The 10,772-nt window shown below is 34.1% G+C and overlaps 1 protein-coding gene across 1 annotated transcript; it reads right to left on the minus strand.

The window, feature by feature from the left end:
- On the minus strand, positions 1–668 carry LOC143552332 (dirigent protein-like). The gene is made up of 2 exons (XM_077042590.1): positions 469–668; positions 1–387 (listed from the first exon to the last, which is right to left on the minus strand). The coding sequence occupies exons 1-2, from the start codon at positions 601–603 to the stop codon at positions 1–3; spliced, it is 522 nt and encodes a 173-aa protein (XP_076898705.1). The 5' UTR covers positions 604–668.
- Positions 669–10,772: the final 10,104 nt, after the last annotated feature.

Raw genomic sequence — 10,772 nt, forward strand, 5'->3', positions numbered from 1 at the left:
TCAAAGTTCAAACGCGTCTGTCATAAGGGTAGCCACACCTCTAGCCATGAAGAAATCGTCAGTTCCACCAATCACAAAAATGTCTTTTGTCTTGTTCATCAAAGGATCAGCCCCTGCAAAGTTAATACTACCCTTATGGGTAGTTGAAGTGAAGACAAACGAAAAGGCAAGCCATGAGGTAAATATTTCTTTTTTGTCATAGATATAAAGCCCTTGTGCTCGCTCAATAGTGGGTGAGTGCAAGTTGTTGTCTAACGTTATGGGATCGTCAAACACAACCACATCCCCAAAATGGTTGTTATTTGCTAAAATCGTGTAATTGCCCCAAGCTGGTGAACCAACAATGGCAGAAGTTGCATTCTTGAAGTTTTTGCCATTGTATATAATGTCGTGAAAGTAGAACACCATTTCCTTACAAGGACGCATTGTTGAAGTTGCATTCTTGAAGTTTTTGCCATTGTATATAATGTCGTGAAAGTAGAACACCATTTCCTTACAAGGACGACGAGAGCGAATGCTTTTTCTCGGTGAAGCAAAGCATCCCAAAATGAGCAACAAGAAGATTGTTAGGAAAAGAGTTGAAGTTTGATACTTAGATCTCATTTTGTAAATAAAAAAAAAAACTAAAAGAGAGAAAGAATGGTTTGATTAAACTTGTGAAGATAAGTGTTGTTTAGATTTCCTTATATAAGGCTTCTAAATCAAATTTTCAATCGAATGATGGAATCTCTTACCTTTAGGCTTCTCTTCCATGACTTGTCTAAGATTGTATATCATGATTTCTTGCACTAAACAACGGGTCCCCTTTTCCAATATATTTTAGTATTTTATAAAATGCCGCATTTCCCAAAATAGAAACAATTTACAACAATAGTAAACTTTATACAAATCCGAGTATGATATAAAAGGGGAAAGTGATTACGGTGCTGTTAGCGTCCAAGCTTATACGAAAAACCCATTAAAACTACATAGTTTTGATTAAAAGTTTCCTAATTTATCTGGAATCCCATATAATAATGAAAGATTTTATCAATTAGTTATTTGCAAAAATAAAACTATCATCTTCCATTCACAAATAACTAGTATTAAGTGAACCAAAAATGTAAGACTAATGGTGTAATACCAACAGAGCTTTGAAGATCTTTCTTTATGTAATTTACACATCTTGAGGTGGTGATTGTTATCTTTTTATGCTTGATTTCATTCAAGATCACTCATTCATAATTCACATGGATCGTGCACACAGGCTAAAAAACTTTTCATAAATTTGATAACTTTTAAGGAAATTATGAAAATAAGTGCATGGCACATCAAAACAAATCAATCTCCGGACGGAAACACATGAAAGAGCACTAACACAAAATAAAAATTATTTTGAATCACCCTTTGAATTCATATTTACTTAATTTGGTTCATCATCGAAATCATTATTCCACACAGATTTTGTTTTTATTTGAAGCTTCTTTATTCTTATTTGGCTTAAAATTTTGCAAGTGAGTGTACTAGCTAGGAATCATAAGGCATTAGGAAGAACAATTATAATTTTAACTAGGTAACATACGCCGCGTTGCGGTGGACACAACGACGCGAATTTAGTTGGTAATTGTTAAGCATGTTACGGCCCCGACATCAAAAAATAAATCTATAAACGCCCAAAATAATAGCGTATACGTACAACTTACGATTAAAGCTACACAAATACAATCGATTAGGTTCGTTACGGTACCGGCACTAAAACAAAAAAAATAAAACAAACGGATAAAAAAGAAACATCTATAATACAAAAACTGGTAAAACCCGGTCGTTGGTAAAACCTTGGCATTGCGGCGGGTATCAGTAAGGTCCACTACGCCATTCCGGAACCAAATTAAACCCAAAAAATAATTTCGTAGAATAAACATATTTAAATAAAACAAAAAAGGCAACAAAAATCAGGAAAACCCAGGTGTTACAGAATTGAAACTAAATTCAAAAACTAAATTCGGAGAAAAGTTATTTAAAGAGCCAAAAAAAAACATAAAAACATATTCTACAAACATATTAGGTACAACATGCCGAGCTGATGAAAAACTATGTGTTGCAACGGAGCAACGATATGAATTTAATCAGTATCAATTTATGGCCCCAAAACTAAAAACAATAAATTCAACAACCAAACTTACGACAAACCAAGTAAACCAAGGTTGTGGCTGATAACTGACGTGAATTCGGTCCGCATCAAAAGTGATGGCATTAAAAAAAGACCGCAACGAACTAAGAAAATAATAATAACCAATGTATTACTATTGGTAAGACCCGGACGTTGGTCAAACCCTAGCGTTGTCAGACTCGGGCGTTGAGACGGTGAGTATACGGTTGGCGTCCGACAAAGCAAAAAATAATCGATTCTGTTGGCTTCCGGCGAAGCAAAACATAATCGAAATTGTAAGTGGTACCGAAATGTGTCTCGGCCACGCGTAAGGAGATTATACCCCGCCTGTATATCTAAGAAAGATTAAACAAATGGTTTTGACTGGAAAACTAAAGAGTGAACCAAAAGACTCGATCCCGGGAAGTTTATATTCAAAGGCAAAAAAGGTTATTTGATGTCCTAGTTATAACCATCTGCGCAACAGATCTCAGGTGGTGCTAGTTAGGAATTAATTATTTTATACTTCATGTAAGATTCAAAGTAAGTTAAATGGCACCGTCGTTCAATCTTTATCTATATATATAATGAATGAAGTTTAGGAAACTTTTAATCAAAACTGGTTTTTCGTGTAAACTTGGACGCCTAACAACACCGTATTCATGTTCCCCGATATAAAAATATCTACCTATTCTAATAAAGTAAAATAATTGTGACACATGTTGTCACACCCCGACCAAAGGGGAACATGACGGGGTGCAACGTGATTGGACAAATACACAAGACACTATTTAAAGTGACAATATTTATTTAACTCATTTTATTTCAACAAATCAATAAACAACACATCTCGTCTGCACAAACAAGTTGAATACAAGTAGCAATTATGTTGTTCGTTTTACTATCCTATTAGTCTTGGTAACGTTTTCGTCAAGCCCTCGAGTCAACAAAAATCAAACCTATAACATTTCATAAAATAAAGTTTGTCAACACAAAGGTTGGTGAGCAATTCATGAGTTTGAGAATATAAGTATATAGTAATAAAAAGCCACAAAACTTGTATACAAAACAATAAATAAAAGCAACACTTGGATAAATTGACAATCGCTAATAGAATTACGTTAGCGCCACCTAGCTACAAGGGGTTGCAAAGTAGTCTAGGATTTAATAGAATATCGTTAATTGCATTACGTTAACGACACCTTGCTACAAGGGGATGCCAAGTAGTCTAGGATTTATAGACTTCCACAAACCAAAAGCGGTAAACACATAGACAAATAAGCATAGAACACCAAATCGAGCAATTATTCAAGTAAGGTGTACAATCACGTTTGTGGGTTTAAGATTCAAGTAAATAAAACATTTAGTTTGATAGGTATGAAATGTCACCCCAAAACGGAAGATGGAAAAGGGGTATGAAAGTACTCAACTCGATTGATGAACCGAGAAATAAATAGATAAATAAATGAAGCTTGAACGGTAAACGAACAGATCCGACTTGAAACGATAAACACCCTAGCTAAAATAAATAATGTAATATATATTAATGAACTTGAAACCATAATGAAACTATGTTGGAAACATTGAACGATGAGGTTCGGTTGTAAATCGGGTTACCGGTTAGTTTGTTAACGATTAGGGACTCTCACTTAATTGATGATTTAAAAGAACATAATATTATTTTATTATGCTTTTAAATAACTAAACCAACATTAAATAGAAATAAACGGGTTTAAATTAAGAGTTCGGTTGTATATAAATGAACTGATAATAAAGCTTATAATAATATTATTAATAATAAAGGTAGTAATGATAATAATAATTCTAAAGAGATATGTTATATATATATATATGTGTGTGTGTGTGTGTATATATTTATAGATATGCAAGATAATGATGATAATAATAATATCAATAGTTATTATTAATAATATAATACTAATAATAATAGTTAAAGAATAAAGATCTTAGTATTAATTATAATGTGGAAGATAAAAATGATAATAGTAGTAAATAATATTGATAGTAAATAATGATACCATACTCGATGTCGGGTTGATTTCTAAACGAATTCATAAAATAAATATAATAATATTATTGTTAATAATAATTGATAAAAACATGATTTTACTAAATAATAATAATATGATCTTTATTAATAATAACAACTTTAATATTTATAAAAATAATGTTAATAATAATACTAATAATATATAATAGTAATACTAAATATAATGCTAAGTTAAAGTTAATAATACTAATAATAATTTCTACGTAATGATATTAGTATTAATTAGTGAAAATAAATTTGTTAAGTATATAAAACTAATAATACCAAAACCGGTTTAGGATGAGACCCGAACCCGAGACCTCTAGTTCAACAACTTGTGTATAACCAACCGAACCAAAATAACAATTGTTAAATTTAAATCCATAACCAAATTCAAAACAACACTATCTCCAATCCAACTCGTTTCAAAGTATATAACCAAACAATATATCCATTTATTAACAATTTGAATCCGACAATCGACATGAAAATTAATAATAACAAAACCCGAATTAAATTGTACCTATTATATGTTCACGAGTTGAAATTGCCAGAGATTTGAAGACACCGCCGGAGAGGGATAGAGAGAGAGACAGAGAGATAGAGGAGTGCGACGGAGAGATAGATAGAGAGAGAGGGGAGACAGAGAGAGAGATGCCGGGCCGCCGCTCCGGCGCCGGAAAAACGAGCCGAGGGGGAACGAGGGGTTGCCTGAAACGCGAGGGAGGGAAGGGGAGTTGTGGTGGTCGGAGGTGTTCACTGGAAAACAGGAGGAAGAAGATGGAGATGGTGGTGGCACTTTGGAGTCGCCGGAGAGGGATTCGCCGGAAAACGGCTACAAGGTGGAAGGTGGCGGCTGGAGTGATGGCTGCGGTGGAGGTGGTGGGTGGTGTTCGGAGGTGGTGCTCGCCGGAGCTACCGGCTCGCCGGAATTCCTCGCCGGTCGCCGGAAATCGGCAAAGGGTGTGGGGGGGGGGGGTGCGGCTAAGTATAAATGAGATAGGGTTAGCGTTTATTCTATTTATATGGATGGTGTATAAAAGTTACATTTTGGCCCCTCAAGTTCTAATAATGGTTTAATACAAGTTTAAAGGTTTCCAAAGCTTGTAACGAGTTTACGAAAATCATTTTAAACCCATTATGTTTTTCTTAACGACTCTATAGTGTGACAAACATCGATTTATTGGTGATCGTGATATATAATAATATTATATAATAATTAAATAAGGTTCTAAAAATGTTGGGTCGGGTTTACAATATGAAAGTTTACAAAACAAATATTAATCAATACTCAAATTTGGTGAATGTCACATATGTCAGTTTGTGGTTAATCCTCATAATTGTTTTCCCTCCAAAACTATTATATGTCGTATATAAATAATTATTCACTTTCCTTTTACACTCTATTTATATTATTTGTATAACATGATTAAATTATTCATTATTCTTTAAACACTATTTATATTATATCTATACACTTTTATATAAAAAAAATCATTTACATGTTATACTTCTACACATTGATAAAATATATTTCACAACATACTTGGTAAAATCCAAAAATCAGCAACAAACTGTGTTTGTTAAATATTGAAAAGAGTATAATTTTAAATGTTATCATTTACATATTATAGTATGTTTATTGTTGAAGATTGTAAATATAAAAATAAAAAAAATTCTAATATACTTTCAATTTACGAAGTAATTTTTTTAATCATTAAATTATATATATATATATATGCTTAAAAGTTGATCCATTTTTTAAGAGAATTCCATTTATCTATTGTTTTTTTGTACATTGTCATATAAATTTATAAATTATAAATATATGATTTAAATCTATCTATTTATTTTTTCGGTTAATTTGGTAAACTATACATATGTGTTAAATTGTAAAAAGATACTATATACCAATCACTTTCAAATATAGTAAAATATGAGTTAAATTGTAATGATAGTATATACCAATTACTTTCAAATATAATAAAGTCTATCATATTTAGTTTCTTAGGGTTTTTTTTATGAAGGATTGCCTTGGGTTTTTTGTGAAACTTATATATGATGTTACGGGTTAAACGTTGGTAAATAGATTGCTCGGTACAAATTAACTACGTTTGACTCAAATTTGTTACTGGTAAAATATGGGTAATCTAAACATTTTGAAAATGCAAATAGATTTATCGTCAAATTGTTACGGATTCAAAGTTTTGATTTGAAAATATAAAAAAAATGAAAGTTAGAATTTAAATGTGATTATGTTTCGAATTAATTTTTAATGACATTTTTAGAAATAGTCAAAAGATTCGTGATTTTACACATTGAGTATTTTTCCCATGACCATTAAAATTTAAGAAAGGATGACAAACACTTCCGACATGCCACCTTCAGGCTTATCAGTTATTCTAACTTTTATTAAATATTAAAATCTGAGTCTAGCATTGACTTTTCTTTAAATAGTGATCAGAATGTTGCATGTGAAACATATCGTACAACATTATGCTTAAGTGAAGCAAAACATTAACAAAATTGAACGGGTTAACCTGTTATTTTTTTTATCAATTGGCAAAGTCGAGAAACCTTTCAAAATTATCAAAAAACATTTCATAGTGTAGCTCAAAAATATTATTATATGAGAAGTATTCTCCGAAATTGTTTCGTAACCAAATTTCTTTCAATTATACATATATGACACCGATAATAAATTGCCAATAGATAGGGTGTTCTTGGGTATGTTTTTGCAGGTGTAGTATTTTTTTACTAAGTTTATATTTTTTTTTTGGAAAAAATCATTTTGTGATATAAATAAATCAATTTATGTATAAATGATACATGCATAGATGTAATACATTTTTCCATATACATTATGTATTATTTTATTTGTAACTTAATTATTTTGAGTATCCCGTATGCTACACGGGCTCTAAAACTAATACAATAATATACAAACGATACTTCTCCATCTCTTATAGTGAGATAAATAAACTTATTATCAAACTCATAATCATTTCATGTAGCAAAACAAATTATATGAAATAATATGCTACCTATAATACTGTTATTGATTTGGCAACAATTAGGGGGGACGGGGCAGTGCGTGATAAGCCACCCATCACGCGTGGTGGGTTTATCCACACCGCCGTCGCTACCTTGTCACGCGAAATCGAGGAGGTTTGCGTGATGGCCATCACGCGTGAGATGGGGTGGAAACCAAGAAATCTATCAGTTGGGAGGGGGTGGTTATGACTGTTGTGGGGAGCCGTCGCCGGAAATGATGGATCGCCGGAAGTGACGGGTCACCGGAAAAATAACAGGGAAGAAGGAGTGGGTCACCGGAATTGATGGATCAAAGGAATCGATGTCGGAGGTTTTCGATCTAGGTTTGGGGCGCTTGTTGGTGGATTGAATTGGGGTTTTCGATCTGGGTTTGGTGGGAGTCGGGTCGGGTTGATCGGAAGGTGGTGGTGGTGGTGGTGGAGGTGGTGGGTTGGATTCGGATCCGTCGGATGAGTGTTCGGCTTCGTCGCCGGAGGATGAATTGGCGGGTTGGATCTCGGATTCGGATCCGGCCATTGGTGGTGGTGGTGAGATTAGGGTTTGTGAGAATTTGGGGGAATTGGTAGAAGGTGGTGATGGTGAGTGTATGTATATGTATATATATGTGGGTGTATATATGTATGTGTGTGTGTGAGTGTTGAAGGCTAAAGATAAACACGATAAACACGAGACATCGGACAAAAACAAAACAAAAAAATTCCATCACACACCACCACCCTTAGTAAAAAACCATCACATGTGATGAACTTGAGGTTGGTGATGTAACACCATTTAATTGAGTGAGGTGTGTGATAAGTGATGCCACCACATCCACCACCCCTCCCCTTAATAATTTCACGTCCAAGTTTTATCCAATGAATTAGGTGATCAAGAAAGATATGTAGTAATACTTTATTATTATAATAATTATGTTTTACCGAATTCTCCTAACTATTTCTCAATCATGTGAGCTTGGACTATTAATTACTTTTATGCTTATAATAAGGCTTTATTATTTTTATTGGTATGTTTATTCATAATTAAATATAACTTATAGTCAAACAAAACGTGAGACTATATGTAGTGGGCAATTTTGAGTGGGTTTTCTTGGCCTACTACACCGCCCCTAGACGATATTGTACTTTTATGTTGTAAGCGTTGGCTCGATCTTTTAGACCTAAAGATGATTTTAAAGTCGAGTCATTTACATTGAAAAAAAAATATGCCCATGATCATAACACGTGAAAATATAGGACTCATATTTTTTTGGATAGAGTTTATAAAATGCATTATGCATACAATCTCACATTTATGAATATATTTTTAGCATATGATTGAAGGATTTTAGAGACTTGCCAGGTAAATAAATTAAACTATACAAACTTACATATATAGTTATAAAATACAGTGTATCGTGACCTATATAAATGAATCATTTCATTATAATTTACTATAAAACGATTACAATAGAGTGGCAGGCAAATGGGCAACAAGCTGCGCCACAACCCCCTTTTGAATAGTAAAGCCATTCCTGCTAAAAACGAAGCTTTGGGACCTAGAAGCTGAAGAGGTTCAGTGTACGACGCGCTGATACTCAAAAATTTCACAGCCTCTGGGGCCAGGAAACCAAATTTATCAAAGGCAAATGGTAGAAAGACATGTTGATTATCTAAACAAGCTTTCTCGTGTTTAACAACTTTGCCCGATTCAGCCTTCAACGCAACCTGACCCACAACAAACCCACGGTCCCTGAGCCCAACAAGAGGCGACACTCCTGTAAGATCCACACAGGCGCGTTTCCCCCCTGTCCACCCGAACACAAGAATATCAGCTGGTCGTAAAGTGGACCTCCCTTCAAGAGGATCCGTGAGAAAGTTAACAGGGGCCTCCTTTTTAGCAGAAATCCCTGCCCGTTTAAGAACATCACACTGAACATCCTAACCAAATCATTTCTGTATTTAAAGCCAGTCAATTCTTTGCAATGCACCGCATGGTCACCAAAAGAATCCAAACAGACCTTAGGACAAATTGGGCAAGGTTCATAAGTCGGGAACATAGGGATCATTAACCGGTACTTAAGGATAGCCCGATACTCCAAACCCGATATACGTTGGCCTAATCCTTCAATGGGGATGGCCGTTAGAAAATCCTGAGCCCGAGGAGCCCGAAGGCATTTAAACACCGCCTTTTGGCGAGGGGATAGATCAAACTTCACTTTTAAACTCTTGACGATTCCACTAAATAAGGCACTCGCTACAACATGTTGGGCTTTAGGGGGGGTGTCCTTATAGAGAACCCGCTAAGATCAAAATCTAGAAGTGAAGTACGTAAACGATCCATCGCACACCCATAATCAGAGTCCAACCCATAAATATCATAACCCCGAAGAATATGATCTTGCAAACACCACGACTGTGCTCTCGAAGCCACAAAAGCATATGTAGATACATCCTCGGCCGTACAAAGATCCAAACCCCCATAACGGGTCAGAAGTGATGCCAACCTCCATTGAAGATCCCCAAAGAATGGACCTCCACAAACAACGATGTCCTCAATCGCCCTTCGAAGACCATTGTCAAATATAGAAACAGCTTCCCCCACATACATAGGTTGGCACGTTCTCAAACCGAAAAAAAAGCTTGGCGACTCCCATACATGAGCGAAGCAAAAGGACGTAGGAAGACTCCCATACATGAGCGAAGCAAAAGGACTCCCATACATGAGCGAAGCAAAAGGACGTAAAAACAGCTTCCCCGTATAAATAAGAGTAGAAAGAGTACTTAACCTATTATAATCAACATAAATAACTTTAAAAGGACGTAGGAAGTGATTTTTTTACACCACTTAACATATAACAGGTGCACGTTTGTATATTGTTGTATCATTTGGAGTTAATATTGATGTATATTATAAAGAATATGATACGTAGTAAAAAGTGGCACTAAAAAATAAAATTACAACGCTAGGATAAATATTTAGTCAAAAATTTGTGCTCAAGAAAAAAAATCAAAATTTTGGCCCTCATGGTGTAGGGTTAACTTTGTTTAATTTTTAGGCTTTAACACGAGTAAATAATCAATGCCCTTGGAATGATTTTCTTAACTAAAACTTCATAAGCGTGATTGTTTACTTTTTAAAATCGTATACACAAAATGTGTAATCATATTCCCGCTAGTTAGGATATTAAACATTTTTTTAACGAAAGGAGTTCCCATTTTAGAATATGATTTAGAACCTCAAGAAGATTGGACCGACCACATATATAACGACAAAGTATTCGAATAGATTTGACCTTTATGACTCATCTTTTCAGTAGAATGTTAGGAAATCCTAAACTATAAACATTCACCCTAGTGCGTATGCGCGAAGCTTTAGTGATGTTAGCAATAACTCAAATATAATGCGTCATTATGTAAACATAAGCAATATAAAACATTTCGTAAAACATCAGTAATCACTTACTAATTTTGTGATAGTGTCACAAATAATTTATCACCTTTCATTACTTATTATTTATATATATATATATATTAAAAGAGAACTTTTTTATGTATTACTTTT

Source organism: Bidens hawaiensis, unplaced genomic scaffold (assembly GCF_021521415.1).
Source record: "Bidens hawaiensis isolate Kalapana, Puna unplaced genomic scaffold, B.hawaiensis_p1.1 tig00016848_1, whole genome shotgun sequence".
NCBI lineage: Eukaryota > Viridiplantae > Streptophyta > Magnoliopsida > Asterales > Asteraceae > Bidens > Bidens hawaiensis.

What these genes read in the sequence shown, in the direction of transcription:
- LOC143552332 (XM_077042590.1), bottom strand. Translation starts at nt 603, where the DNA reads ATGAGATCTAAGTATCAAACTTCAACTCTTTTCCTAACAATCTTCTTG. An exon ending in TGGTGTTCTACTTTCACGAC is followed by an intron (nt 388 to 468) that starts ATTATATACAAT and finishes TACTTTCACGAC; the next exon opens with ATTATATACAATGGCAAAAA.